Source organism: Acartia tonsa, chromosome 14 (genome assembly GCF_053477335.1).
Source record: "Acartia tonsa isolate MP-2025a chromosome 14, ASM5347733v1, whole genome shotgun sequence".
In the NCBI taxonomy this organism is placed as follows: Eukaryota; Metazoa; Arthropoda; class Copepoda; order Calanoida; family Acartiidae; genus Acartia; species Acartia tonsa.
This window is the reverse complement of record NC_137273.1, coordinates 34,181,897-34,198,128: the sequence shown is the minus strand read 5'-3', so window position 1 is coordinate 34,198,128 and position 16,232 is coordinate 34,181,897. Positions and strand designations below refer to the sequence as shown.

The 16,232-nt window shown below is 33.0% G+C and overlaps 2 protein-coding genes across 3 annotated transcripts in view; one reads left to right on the top strand and one right to left on the bottom strand.

Annotated features, from left to right (window-relative positions):
- Positions 1 to 16,232, bottom strand: part of LOC145306504 (uncharacterized) — a 354,771-nt gene that overhangs the window by 102,463 nt on the left and 236,076 nt on the right. The gene's annotated exons all lie outside the window — the stretch shown is intronic.
- Positions 1 to 16,232, top strand: part of LOC145305823 (tryptophan 5-hydroxylase 1-like) — a 47,868-nt gene that overhangs the window by 26,560 nt on the left and 5,076 nt on the right. Inside the window, exons 11-13 of the mRNA XM_080147646.1 lie at positions 5,885 to 5,924; positions 11,325 to 11,378; positions 11,996 to 12,065. Of these exons, the coding sequence (XP_080003772.1) occupies positions 5,885 to 5,924; positions 11,325 to 11,378; positions 11,996 to 12,065 (164 nt within the window). The remainder of the gene's footprint in view (positions 1 to 5,884; positions 5,925 to 11,324; positions 11,379 to 11,995; positions 12,066 to 16,232) is intronic.

The window sequence follows — 16,232 nt, the reverse complement described above, 5'->3', positions numbered from 1 at the left end:
AAGTGTAATGCACTTACTTAGGGCATGTATATGAATATGGGGGGGGGGGGAATTTAACATCCTTAAATACATCTAAACTACTTAGTAAATAAGACGTAACTTTATAAATTTTACTTTTTTAAAGATATTATTAGTGGAAAGACAATCATGAAAACTTTTAGAGTAGCTTCTTTTCTAGATTTTTTTACTAATTCAAAGATATGAAACTACAAGAAATGCTTTTTTTCTGGAGTAGATGAAATTCTTATTTTGTTGGGTTGATTTCTGGGAGGAGGGGGGTGGGGTATAGAAATTTAAAATGCACTGGTACCCAAAGATTAATACATCTTCTTATTGGTTGGATTAAAACAAGTTTGGGTACTTTTATTAAATTTTAATTTGTTAATCAAACTAGCACTGTCTAGCATTTTTAACCAATGCTAAGGGGTAACTTGATTTTATTTAGAATATACATCAATTTATCGTCCATTGTCTAATCCCCTGAGATCCCTGTTAGATTTAGTCTGGGCGGAAATAAAAGAGAAATTGAGATAACAAATATGCCACAAATAGAATGATTATTCTTCGGCGTTCAAACATTTAAGCAAAATAATTTCAAACCTAAGAAAACAAGGATGACATAATCCATAAAAGTAACGTTCTGTAACGCTAGGACAAACAAACAGTGTTAAAACTAAATAAGCAGAATACAAATGTATAAGTCAAAAAAAGTGTCTCAAAATCATGTCATGTCATGTCATAAAAATGAGGAAGATGAGAGGAGAAAAGGGAAAGAAAACTCAACCCATCATTTTTATGACGTAACAAGGCTGATTTTTGAGACACTTAATCCAGCTACTTGATTATAGAGATGCTTCGCGTATAACATTGTACTTTGTTATCCTAGGAATCAGTATTCAAAATCTTGTTTATTAATGCAATGATTAACACAGAAATTTAAGCTTGTAATAGATGGCAATAGATAACTGACGAATTGATGAACAGGCTTAATAACGGAGATAACTTTTTTTATGTATTAGAGCTGCTAATTATTCCCTGCTTATCGTAAACAAACATGAACAATACAATTTAAAAGTAGCGGAGTAAAGTATAATTCATTTGATGATTATAAAAACCAGTGCAGTCCTTATTCTTATTTTTGTTTATGTTAGCATTATAGACAGAAAAAAAAACGGACAGAAAAGACAGACACATGAACAGAGGGCTCTCTAGTTATTAAAAATCGGGCTAGCATTACAGACAAAAGAACAGACAGACAGACATACTTATGAACATAATCATCCTTGTTTAAAATATTAGACTGATATGTGACAGACAGACAGACAGGCTAACAGACAGACAGAAAGACATATGAACATAATCATCCTTAAGGCTAGCATTTCAGACAAAAGAACAGACAGACAGACAGACAGACAGACAGACAGATAGACAGACAGACAGACAGATATAAAGACAGACAAATAGATCGACAGACAGACAGACAGATAGACAGACAGATAGACAGACAGATAGACAGACAGATAGACAGATAGACAGATAGACAGACAGACAGATAGACAGACAGATAGACAGACAGATAGACAGACAGATAGACAGACAGATAGACAGACAGATAGACAGACAGATAGACAGACAGATAGACAGACAGATAGACAGACAGACAGACAGATAGAAAGACATACAGATAGAAAGACATACAGATAGAAAGACATACAGATAGATAGACAGACAAACAGATAGACAGACAGACATAATAACCATTGTGCTATTAATAAAGTAGTAAGCATTTTTGTATGTATCGAAGGATCTCGCTAACCTCTGAACCAATATGGTTTTCTTTAGAATGAAGATTCTTTTAGGTCCTGGGAAGGTTTTAACTATTTTGGGGGAGGGTATCTCAACCATCCCAATATCAATTGACCCCACCCACCTCAAACATTTTTAAATTACTTTTTCTTTTTAAAACTCAAATTGAATAAGATCAATTTCACCCCTCACACCTTAAGTGACACTAGCAGCCTCTAGGGGCGTAGCCGCTAGTTTAAAATATTATTCTGATGTGTGTGTGTATCTTATTCTGGTAGGCTCTTCAGTTTTTGTTCCTAGAACATTTTATTTGAATTCCTTGGAATACGCAGATAAAGTAATAAGTATATAATTGTCTGTCTGCCATGCAAGTGTAAAGTAACGTTATTTAAAAGTACATACTTACACCTTAGACCTGATTATAGAGATGCTTCGCTTAAAACATTACAACTTATGATACTAATGATTCAGGTAGCCATATTTCAAAAATCGAGTGTAAAGGATGATTATCCTAAGGGTTTTTTGTCTGAAGCTTAAATTTTGATAACCACTGAACTGATTCAGTTCTCAATTTTAGAAAAGCTTAATAGGTCTTAGGATGGTTTTAGGCTATTTTACTGGTCTTTTCTATCCCTTTGAATAATGAGCACCTATTCGCTAAGGGCGCAGCCGCTAGTATCATATAAAATATAGGTTTTAAAAGCTAAAAAAAATTATGTTTTAAATGGATGCACAAACTTTCTGGGAATGTTTATAGAGTTGTTATGCGTGAAACTTTTTCCATAAATTTTAACCCTTTCCAACCATTTTTTTAGAGGGGGTAGGGGTGGTTTTAGCATCATAATGTTGATTTACTTATCCAAATATTCTTTTCAGAATCCCAAACATTTTCATTGCACCATACAGTGGAATAAATCTAGGGAGGGAGGGGACATTGGTTGGTAAATTATACTTGTACCCAAAGTTTTATGAAGCTGTTTAAAATTATAAGCTAAGGATAAATGCATAGAATGAAGAGAAAGAGATAGGTTTCATAATTGTTTTATAACTTTTAAATTATAGGTTGCATAATGATTTTTAAAAAACTTATTCATTTTTTATTCTTTTTTTTTATAATTATCTAGTTAACTTGTTTTTGATGTCTTAACTATGGACCTAATTATCCTTGTTAATTGACACAGCTGAATTTTTATGGAAGTAATCAAGTTATAAGTGTTGTATATATATTCTATCGGCTATGCTTCTAATATCTAGGGGCTCTGTATTCAAAGTGGCTAGAAAAAAAGCTTAAAACCATCCCACGACTTAAATTTGAAAATGAAATAGCCTTAAACATCACAGGACCTGTGTAAAGTTTACCTAAAATAGAGAACATACTTAGTTTAGTACTTTTATTGAGATCTTATGCTTCAGACAAAAAAAATCGTACCTCTTTATATTTAAAAAAATGCTTGTTTCATTCTATATTGAACCCTAATTTTGCAGAAAATTATGTCTTGAGAAATTTTGTAGAATGTAGTAAAAAACCTCATTAATTTTCAAATGTTTTTTTTTAATTGCAAGCTGACAAATCTTAGATCTAATAAGGTTGCGTTATGGGTCAAGGCTCGGTAGGGGCATAACTATTTTACTCTTACAACTTCTATTTTTCAGCTTTGTTATAGGATTTGTTGTCCTGTCTGGTAAGATCTTTCAAACGGCTATACCGATTGAGTTCTTCGTGTTAGGGAAGCTCCATAGGCCAGGATAGTTTTATTTCTAGATTTTGGGATGGTTTAAGGCCATTTTTCTTTACCCTCTATACCCCATACTAATAAAAAAGCCCCTAGATGCTAAGGAAGTAAGCACACAATAATTTGATAATGATACTTTGAATTTAAGAACTTTATTAAATTGTCCGTTATATTCCATTGTGCGGAGCCAACGGTGAATTTTCCTAAGTTTTTATATTCTCCGAATAAATTACAAAGTTTTGGATACAATATTTTCTTTAATGTTCATATAAAATTGCACGATTTTTAGTAGCGAAGCTTCTCTATAAATCGGAATGACCGTCCGTTTGTCCGTTGCTTAATTTAGTAACTTTGTACATATGTTTATTTCTTTGTGAGTTTGCTATTTAAAGCTGTGTTTCAATCAGTAGCCTTGTAACTAATTGACTTATCTAACTTGACTTTGGGTACTAAAAACCTATGCAACTGTTTTTATTTTAGCTATTTTTTAAGACTTTGGGGACTAATGCATGAAATGCTCCTGAAAAAATTAATTTAGAGAGCCGACATGGGTTTTGAAGAGAAATAATGCCGCGTGTATTATAACACTTGTAACCATCAAGATGCCAACTAAAAATCGAAATAAGTACATTTTTTCCATTTAAAAAAAAATATTTCATTGGCTGTTTAAAGGCATAATGTACAATTTAGACCCTAATCAAGATGGGAGTGAATATACCCCACTTCTCTACGCCTCTGATTTTGCGATTATAAATTGTATTAGAATTAGTAACATTGTATGAATGTTTATATTGTAAGGTTGAAAATGTTAAACATCTGTCATACTTATTGTTAACCCGGAGAATAATTATTCTATCAACGTCTCATAAACTATGTAGGAATGGAGGGGACATTGGACTGTAAATTACACTGGTATCCAACTCTTTATCATATACGTTGGACAAGAACCTTTGTGTACTTGAATTTTGACTGGTTGGTTACAAAATAGTAGAATCCAAACTATTTTAATCTACAGAAGTGGTGATGTTGTTTATATTCATTGGGAATGTATATCAATTTATTGTCTAATACCTTATCACTTAAGAATACAGAGATCTTAAGGAACAAGGATGACAACATCCATAAAAGCGAAGCTCTGAAATGGTAGGACAAACGAACATTTATATTTGTAGTGTGTCAGAACTAAAAAATCAGAACATAATGCATAAATGTCGAATCAAAATTTTTATTATATTTGTTGAAAAACTGCAGAAATACATTATAATGTTTAAGGACATACTTACGTTTTTAGGACTTGATTATGGAGATGCTTTGCTTATAACATTGTACTTTGTTGTCCTAGGAATCAGTATACGTTTTCTAAATCATACCTAACTACTACAGGAATCAACATGCAAAGTTTGAAATCGATAGGACAATTCTAACATGCCTAAATTAACAAAAAAAAGCTATCCGTTACAGACGTACGGACAGACGGTCGGACGGACCGACCCTAATTATAGAAAAGCTTTCCTTTTAAAAAGATACTGGCCTATAAATTGATGTACATCCCCACCCCAATGATGAAAAACTAAATAAAATTAAAAAGTTGAAACGTTCGAACGCTGTTAGTTTGAAATACAACCAATCAAAATCTAATTATAGTATCCAAAGTTTTTTTTTAAAATCCAGATACCAGTTTAATTTATAGTGATATCTTAACGTCAAGCATGCATTCCAGCACTAAAATCGTCACAAATATGACTATTCTTAATCCAAGACGAGATTAACAAAAAATATCTTTTAACTTTTTAAAAGCGAAGCTTTTCTATAATTAGGGTCGGTCCGTCCGTATGTCTGAGATGGATAGCTTTTTTTCATTAATTTAGGCATGTTAGAATTATCCTATCGATTTTAAACTTTGCATGGTGATTCCTGTAGTAGTTAGATACGATTTAGAAAGCGTAGCAACTCTATAATCATTGCCAGAATGTCCGTACGTCCATTTTAAACATGTTGCTTTTTTACATTTTTAACAACTAATTTTTATGTGATCCAATTATCCGATTGTTCTGATTTTTAGTATACTGATTCCTAGGACAACAAAGTACATTATTATAAGCAACTTTATAATCAAGTCATAAAATTGTAAGTATGTACATAAACATTAACCTGTATCAAGAAGTTTTTCAACAAATTTACTCACAATTATGCTTTGACTCTTATTCATTTATATTCTGATTTATTCAGTTCTGACACTATACAAGTGTTAATGTCCGTTTGTCCTACCGTTTCAGAGCTTTGCTTTTATGGATGTTGTCAGCCTTGTTCTTTAGATATTTATACTAATTTTTATTAATTTTAAGGATGGTTCAGTTGAATTACTTCCCTTGGACGGCGAAAGAGGTAATTTTTTCTTGATTTTATTCAAGGCTATTTTTGTGAAATTAATTACTATCTCATTCATTTTTAACATAGGATATAAACTTTTTTCTTGCCCAAGAAAAAGTTAATGGCTCTGCTACAAAAAAAAAAACTGAATTTTAATATTAATTAATTTTAATTATGCTATATCCTATAAAGTAAAAGGATTTTTGTTTGTTTGTTTGTCTGTTTGTTTGTACCGAAGGATCTTGTTAACCGCTGAACCGATCGGAATCTCCTTAACAGGGTAGCTTCTCATAGGTCCAGGAAAGGTTTATAATTATTTTGGTGGAGGTTACCACCACCCTCCCAAAAATTGGAATTTTTAATTCAACTCCCCCCTCCTCAAGTGACCCTAGAGGCCTCTTGGGGGCGTAGAAGCTGGTGTAAAAAAGTAACAGGATGGCTGTCTTTAGCAACGAATCTTGCTGACCCCCTAACTGATATGATTCTCAACTGATACTATTGGTACAAAGATTGCTTTGCTAGTTTGCTTTTAACTGTTGAGGGAAGGATACAAAAATAGAGAAAAACTTCCCCAATTTTTTTTTACATTTTCTAAAGCAATATAAAGTAAGCATTTATATATACAGGGTGGGGCACATAAATCCGGACTTTTTCTAATTTGTAAACAAATGAACATAAAATCGTCAATTTTAAAGATTTTTTGAATTTTAAAACCCGAGATGTAGAATAGGTATTTGACTGTTAGATTATTTAATAAAATCGTCGCCAGCCTCAATTGCCGCCCCTACCCGCCCCCTGAACCGCCTGCAGGCCCTGGTCATCATGTCCCTGTACAAGATGGCGAAATTCTCCCTCATAGTGGCAATGATGGATATCTTTTTAGTATCAGCACGTCTATTGGATCGTTCTTTAAAGTAGCCCTGGGCTCAATAGTCCAATGGATTAAGATCTGGGCTGCTGGGAGGCCACATTTCCTTAGGGACGTGAGTAACCGCAGGATTACCAATTAACATATTTCAAGCTACCCTTTGACACGGCGGCTCTTATTTGGGCCACAGTTGAGCTAGAACGACGTTTTATATCTTTTTGGAATTGGCATGAGATTGAGCTAGGGTTGTTGTCGCAACCCATAGTCTAGTCTCACAATCTGCCACGTGTCAATTAGCCGAAGTACTACGGCCAAGCTAGTTGGGATTGGGAGCTCTAGTCATTTCTAGTACCTAACTTATGTATCTAACAGTACCTTCAGCAAGTTTCATGAGCAACGGGCGCAGTCCGAATTTACTTTGTTGAACATAAGCGCGGCCAGCTCGGAGTACACGTCCTACATCGTTCAAAGATTTTTATGGGTAAAAAGGTTATTACCTAAGCTTTTTATAGTGGGGTCAAACGTCCTGATCGGTCAAGTAGTCTTTGCGCTATGGCCGTTTTAAAAAAGTCCGGGTTTATTTTCCCCACCCTGTATATTTATTGTTCTAATTGAATGGAAAATGTAATGTAGCAGCCATTACAAATATTTATGTTAGATTTTCATATGGATTTAATGATTATAAGCAAGAGGCACTTCTTTTAGATTACTAACAGACAAGTTGTAATATTTCATTTATAGTAGCGAAGCTACTCTATAATTTGAAATGTCCGTCTGTCCGTATGTCCGTCTTAGTTTAGGGGAAACGTGATTTTCTCGGCTCCTATAAAAGATAAAAGGCTGAAATTTTTTGACAACATTCCCATTATCAAGGAGCACAATTAACTATAAAACATTAATGGCGATAGGGCCGCTTTTTAGCAGGTTTTAGGCTATTTTTGTATTTTTCACATTTTTCTCCATATCTTTGGTGTTTATGGTCCGATTTCCAAAATTTTTTCAGTTATAGAATCAAAATTAAATTTCCTGTCGTTTCAAGAGAACAACTATGACGGTCGACTGCCTTTAAGCAGGTTTTAGGCTATTTTTATTTTTCACATTTTTCTCCATACCTTTGGTGTTTATGGCCCAATTTCCAAAGTTTTTCAGTTATAGATATCAAAATTAAATTTCAGTGACGGTCAGACTGCCTTTTTGCAGGTTTTTGGCTATTTTTATATTTTTCTTCCTATCTTTGGTGTTTATGGTCCGTTTTTTTTTTGTAGTTAAAAATGTCAAAATTAAATTTCCTGTTGTTCTGAGCATCCAGTATGTAATTTACTTTGACCGTCAGTCTGTTAGTCATAGTACTGAAAAGGTTTCGTGATTTTGTCAACTAATACCTAAATTCTTATTTAATTATTTATGCTTCGCTACTTATGGATGTTGTCATCCTTGTTCTTTTCTGATTTAATATATAAGTTAGATTAGACACCCTCGAAAGTTTTGGTAACCTTTGAAACCAAAAATTTAGGGGCTTCGCGCCATAGTTTAAAGCCATCAGCTTTTACAAAGCAAATAAATTTGTTGACATTTCTTTTCTAATTTTGGGTTTTTAACCCCCTCCAACCCCCCAAAACAACTTTAATTGGGGGGAGGGGGGGGGGGGGGTCGGCAACTCAATGTAACTTTCACCCATGCATGCTTTTCCAAAACTTGAATTACTTCCCCCCCCCCCAAAAAAAAAAATCTTGGACTCTAAGCATTACAAGTTTTTTCGATCAAGTATGACTTCAAAAACCGATTAATATCCGCTGAATTAGAACCAGTTCGTAGCCATACTGAAAAAAACGTATCGTATTGTACTTCAGACAATTTTCTACTACAAATGATAAAAGATCATAATATTAATTTAAAAAAACTAAACTTAATCCCACAATTTTTGATTCTATTATCCGCGGAAAGCTGTCTATAAACAACTATTCACTCGCATAAAGAATCCTACTCTAGCTGTATTGCAAAGTAATTTTTCATAAATACTTGTAGAGGGCGAGAGAAACAAGAGGAAATTTCAAGGATCAATCATAGACACTAATAAAAGAAACGTGTTTGACACTAAAAAAGTTTATTGGTCTGTCTGACTGGTCGTTTAAAAATGGGGAAAGGATTTATGCTCTATTGTCCCATTACTGGAAAAAAAATGTTTATTAATTTTATTATTATCCTATAAATCTGATATTTTCATCCCCTTGGAGTTACCGCATAATCATGACACGAAAAGCAAAGATTATTTATTTAAAATTTTGATTAAGTTTGCTTTTATAAAGTTCTTCTTAAAACCACTTCTGAAGGGAGTTAATTCATGGCCATTTTTATCAGTTGCTTTGTTAAGGTCACAAAAATTCAGCCTTAAATCAATCATATATAGAGAGGTTTTATGAAAGACTTCATAAAAGCAAAGTTGTTCAAAATTTTGAATTAATAATCTTTGCTTTTCTTGTCATGATTATGCTGTAACTTCTAGGGGATAGAAATTTAACTTTAAATTTTCAAATCTAATTTTCTCAAAAAACCCTCGTTAGAATATTTTGAAAATTTTAGGATTTAATCTTGATATAAATGTCTAAAACTTTTGTTTTCTTCTTATAGGGGAGATATTTTTGTTTTCCATTTACACTTCAAGAAAGATGTGTATGGTTGACTTAAACCACATCCCTAAAGGGCACCTTCTTGGGCGTGACCGCGAATATATATTAAAGTAATAATGTATAGGATACTAGATCCTAATATTGGTCATAAAAAAGAATATTATTCATATGAGAAAACGGGGGCAGAGGCCTGTGGAAGGAAAAATTCAGAGATCTTCAGGGATAAGACTTTGGACTATAAACTGATTTTTACAACCCAATTATGATAAACAAAATTGCCTCTTATGTAGATTGAAATTATTAGTGAATAAGTTTGGACGCTTCTAGGGCATGAAAGTACCAAAAGTTTTTAAGCCAACCAATAAAATAAAAACTTTGGGTACTAGTGTAATTTTCAGTCTAATATTGCCCCCCCCCCCCCCTCCCTGGGAGAACTGTAATCTAGGGCCTGGGACCAATCATAAGATTTCCCACAATGTTTCCGTGCAGTTCCTACAATACTGTTAAAAGCTGATTTTTTGCAATAATTAAATTTATGATCAGAAGTAGTATTTTGGTTAAGTTTGTCCCTTAAGATCTCGCTTACCAATGAAGCGATTTAGAAAAGCTTTACAGAGGTCAATTAGGAATATAATTAAGTTTTATGATGTATTAAAAAAAGTTATATTCTAATTATATTTACTATATATGCAACTAAAGGCTGCGCTCCTTGCATATATCAAGCGCTTTTATTACAGAGGAATAGAGTTGCCACAAAAAATAGAACAAAACCACCCAGGGACCTCTGTGAAGCTTCCCTTCAATTGAGAACTCAATCGGTTCAGTAGTTAGCACAATTCTAACGGACAATCAAAAAACTCTACTGGTTTTTGTAATAGTATACTAAAATAAAAATAAAAGTCCCAAAAGTCTTTTTTCCTAATGTAAATTATACTCTTATTTGTTAGTTAAGAACATTAGGTTCTTTTATTAAGTCTTGATTGGTTTCTACAAACTAGCAGTAGTCAAACTTTTTAACCAATAACTCAATCTACAGAAGGGCGAGTCTGGAATGTAAATTATTTTTTTCCATTATCTTATCCCTTAAGAGCCCTGCTTTTTTACACCATTTGTATGTTGCTTCACAGTGACACTGGTTTCCTGTACGCCAATGTTAATGGATTTTATAGTACTGGTTACTGGCAATAGATTTATTTTTACTTGGATGTTACACCAGATTTTCATGTTTTTAAATAAAGTAAAAATCGCAGAGGGCTAAAATCAACAATACCACCCCCCCCCAATAAATCCCTTTACCACAGTTACTTCCCTCCTATGTAGGAACAAACTGACCAATAAATGAGTTCCATGTTAGCAACATAAATTGACGACAATTTTTCCCTTGTCATAATATCCACGTATATTCTATATCCATTGTTACTGAGCAAAGAAAAAGATTATATTTTTGCATTATTTTATGCTTTTGTGTTATGAGTTCCTAATTGATAATCCAAAAATGGTGCTTTCACTCAAAACTATTTCTTTACCACCTAACTCAACCCCCCCCCCACCCCTTACAACTTTTTAAAAATTCTTTAAATTCTTTTTTGACCCTGCGGGGCCCTTTCCCTACAGCAATGCGGAGCTCAGCAAAAAATATTACTTTTTTTCAAGACTATTTATATTTAGCTCTTATCAAGGCATCTTTAAGTTAGGCATGTTAGAATTGACTTATTGTTTTTAAACGTTCCATGATGATTCCTGCACCAGTTGGGCTTATAATAATTGTTAGAAATTCAAGTAACAATTCATCTAAAAATAAAATTCATCCAGTGCTCTTGATTTGTAAATCAACTCAATTAAGCAATTGTAAATAGACAAAAATTGAATAAAAATATAGTTATAAATTAAAATTTGATTAATTGAATTTTTTTATTTTAGTTTTCTCTGCCGAGTTAGTTGTCACAGATTATCAAAATCAATATTTCTTTACAGGTAAATATCTACTATCAATCAATTTTTTATATCTTTAAGTAAAAGGAAGACTGTCTCTCTATCTGTATTTGCCAAAAGATTTCTGAACCGAAATTGTTTCCCTTTAGAGTGTAGCTTCTTATAGGTCCAAGTAAATTTGATAACTATTTTAAAGGAATGTTACATTACCCTCCAAAAATAATCGGCCATATACGAATTACCCTTCCCAAATTATTTTACTTTCTCTAAAATTAAAATTGCGGAATGTTTACCCCCCTCCCCCACCTTAAACATCCCTGGAGGTCAATAAGTGTTTTTTTATAAAACTTGTCACAATATAACTTTATGTTTTAGCATAAAAAAGTATGAAAATATGTTTTAGTATTTTTAGGCACCGTAAAAATTACTTTGATTTTGGATGGCTTTGGCTTCTGTGTTGTTTAGGCTAGATTTTATAATAATGCTATTATATAATCTACTATCTATCTATCTATCTATCTATCTATCTATCTATCTATCTATCCATCTATCTATCTATCTATGTATCTATCTATCTATCTATCTATCTATCTATCTATCTATCTATCTATCTATCTATCTATCTATATATCTATCTATCTATCTATCTATCTATGTAGAAACTATCGAAGAGGCTAAAGATTTTGTAAGAAACATTGCAAACTCAATTCAGAAAACATCAGAACTCAGGTTAAACTTTTTGTAAAGGAGCGTAGCTGCTCTACTGCATTCTATTGGGTTTGTCCGTCAGATAAGTTGATATACATGGACAATAATGATGAACAAAATTTCCCCTTCTTTATACCGAAAGTTTTTTAATTTACCACCTTCAGAGTAATCTAGAGACCAATGTCTCTTCCCTCCCTCAATTATTTTAGATAGGACGTCATTCTTGAAAACATAATCTTTTAATTTCACATTCAAGTCAGTCGTAATAAATATAGCTCTTATCCCTAATTTATTCATGATAGAATCGTTCTAATGATCATAAACCAAGCAAGAAGATTATTAGGTATAATATTTTTTATTGAATAGACTAATATAATAGAGAATTTTTTATTTATATCGTTAGCGGTAGCAACTCTATAACTCGTTACCAAAAAGCCAACCTTAATATAAAAAAAGCTAATGTTATTTTTTTAAAGAAAGTGTTGAAAAAAATAAAATACATTTTTCTACAATTGTAAAAAGGATGTAATACAAGAATGGCAAAATTCATAAAAGCAAAGATTAACAAAATCAAACCCTGGAATCAATGAGAAAATATAAAGAACTCCCTTAGTTTATACTTTAGAACAGGTTAGTTTAGGTTATATTAGGGTTTATAAGCCGTGAAGGGTTAAGACTTCCCTTTTTTTAATGTATTAAAAGATAGAAAGGGTAAAGGGTCTCTCTTCTAGAAGGAACTTTGAGGGGAAGCACCGAAAATTGGACAATTTATCACCATTTCAAAATAAAAACAATGCTCTAAAACTATTGTCAATATACCTGAAATTATCTAACCTAATTGTCATAGGAAACACCATTCAAAGTTTTCATTAAATGTGTCTATTATAATATTGCTAAATATTACGGATCTAAAAGGGTAAGACAATGACTGATAAATTGATGTACATCCCCAATGATGACATACAAAATTACCTCTATTGTAGATTAAATAAACCAACCAGTCAAAATTCAGTATAGTCCCCAACATTGTTAAGCCAACGAATAAGAAAACGCTATGTGAAACTTTGGGGATTAGTGTAACAAACAGCCCATTATCCTCTCCCACTCTGCATAAAGACACAGCACCCTAATTGTAGAAAAAAGCTACGCTTCTAAAAATGCAAAAAAATAAAGGTTTTGAAACTTTGTTCATATTGTGGAGTATATATTATTTTTTTACAAGAAGTTTTACAAAGAAATAGAGATGTGTTTAAGTACTTTTGTAATAAAAAAGTTTTTAGTAGCGGAGCTACTCTATAAATATTAGAGTAAAACACTAAAGAGGGAAGGGGTTAAATAACTTTAATAATCCTCCCCAATAACCTTTTGCCGACTTTTAATTGGTTCTTGAAAATCAACCAATAGCATCGGGAATATTAACACAGCCAAGTCGTTACAAAAGAGCAGAAAGTAATGTGCTAGCAGATTAAAAAGGTCCTTAACAGGGGGATCCAGGTAGTTTTCTGATTATACATCGATAACATAAATTTGTTTTATAACTTTGTGTGTATGTCCTTTAGTCCTAATTATATACAGGGTGCGGCACATAAATCCGGAATTTTTTAAACGGCCATAGCGTCAAAACTACTTGACCAATCAGGACGTTTGACCCCACTATAGAAAGCTTAGGTAATGACCTTTTAGCACAAAAAAATCTTTGGACGAAGATGGACGTATACACCAAACTGGCCGCGCATATGTTCAACAAGGCAGATTCCAAATGCGCCGGTGGTTTAATGCGCAAAATCACAAAACGTAGGGTCCGACAGGGAAGGAGTTTGAATCTTGACCCCAAATTTTGTGAGTGTCTTAGGCTCATTGAGACACACATTTTGCCGTGTTTAAATCCATTTTAGCTCAATACTAGCCGAAATGAGGTCGATTTTTCAAGATTTTGAGCCTTAAGAAATCACAAACAGTAGGGCCCGACAGGGAAGGAGTTGGAAATTTGACCCAAAATTTTTTTTGTGTGTCTTAAGCTCATTGAGACACGCATTTTGAGTACTTAAAGTCCACTGTAGCTAAATCCTAGCCCAAATGAGAGCAAAAACATGGATTTTGTCAATTTGGCGGTTACTCATGTTCCTAAGGAAATGTGGCCTCCAAGCAGCCCGATCTTAATTCAATGGACTTTTGGGCCTGGGGCTACTTTGAAGCATGCACCAATAGACGTGCCCATACCACAAAGACCTCCCTCATTGCCACTATCAATGAGAACTACGCCAGCTTGGACAGGTACATTTTGACCTGGACCTGCCGGCGGTTGAGGAGGCCGGTAGAGGCGGTGATTGAGGCTGGCGGCGATTTTGTTGAATAATCTACTAGTCATATACCTATTTTGCTTCCCAGTTTTTAAAATTCAATAAAATCTTTAAAATTGACGATTTTATGTTCATTTGTTTAAAAATTAGAATTTGTCCGGATTTATGTGCCGCACCCTGTAAAGGAAATATGATTTTCTCGACTGCTATTCAAGATAAATGGGTGATTTTTTTGTGAGAAGATTCCTGTACCAATGAGCATTTAATATATAACTTACTTGGTCCGTTGGTCTGTCAGTCATGCTATAAAAATATGTTTAAAGGTTTCGTGATTTTCTTTAAAAAAAAACAATATTTGATTAAACTTCTGTAATATAACTCATTTTATCCACACGCCTTTATTTTTGCTTTGTTTTTTTATGGATGTGGTCATCCTTGTTTTTTTTTATACATTAAACTGCACTTTTATTCAGTTTATGCGTAATACCTGCGAGGCCTTTCATTCGGGCTTTTATTTTTAAATTAAGGATTCATTTTCCATGCCTCCAGATCCGTTTTTTTCTATGGTAACGAACCACCTCTGAAAAATCTTGTATCGCATTATATTATAGACAATTTTCCACAAATAACAAATAAAAAAATCATAAAATCATTACCAGTTTTATTGGCCCGAGCCTTTGGCGCCACAAAACTGGAATTAATTTCATAATTGTTCATTTATTGTCCGCGGAAAATTGTTTATAATACAATGAAATAAGTAATTATTCCAACGTGGCTCTGAATCCGTCAATTTGTTTTCAAATAAATTCAGTGTAAATTGATATTCTCGTTACCCTCATACTGTATCTAACAGGTGGACGGACATATTTATTTACATACAAAGAAAAAATAAGGATGACAACATCCATAAGTAGCGAAGCACAAAAAATCATTAATGGGAATACGGACAAAGTGCATTTGCTAAAATCAAGAATAGAAGAAAAAAATCACGAAACCTTTCTCACCTTTTTTTATATTTTATATTTTTTAATATTTATATTTTGTATCATGACTGACAGACCGACGGACAACGTAAATAACATACTGAATGCTTAATGGGAATCTTCACAAAAAAAATCTATCTTGAATAGCAGATGAGAAAATAAAATTCCCCCCTTATCGTTACGGACTGACTGACGGACGGACAGACAAAGTTATTTATAGAGTAGCTTTGCTACAAAAAGGGAAAAAAATGAAATATAAGAATTGAGAATGGTGGTAAATATATGTCTACATTGCAATGTAGAGGTAAAGTTTCTGGGATAAAGGGGTAGTTATGTAAATCCATCATTGGGTTTTATAAAACTAGTTTATTGTCTTTTGAAATTAATTGTATACAGATCCCAAATAAAGAATTAAGTTTTTTGTTTATAGGGTAGGATGTATTAAATCAATTAACCGATTATTTTCTCCATTTTAGGGAAGATTTATATAGGGTCTAGGATAGTTTTAAGCTATTTTTCTGCTTCTTCTTTCCCCCTTACAAAGCCCATTCAAGATTTATTGAAGATTTCTTTTAGCTTGTTTTAAAGCAAAAGATCTCGGCAATAGATGATCTATACTTTTCAGGAAAGCTGGATTATACAAACAAAGGCTTGGTGTCAAAAGCTACTATCTACTTGTAACTAATTAAATATTTTTCTTGGGGGTGGGGACAGGTGGCCTTTTCAAAACTAGTTACAAACCTTCTGTGGACCTATGACAAGCTTCATTGTAAAGGAGAACCATATCCGTTCAGCTTTTAGCGATATCCTTCCCTACAGTTGCCATTTGTTACATTATAATCATAACCTTAACCCTATGTAAAAATGCACAACTTTTTAGTTGAAACAAGATAAATATGTACAGT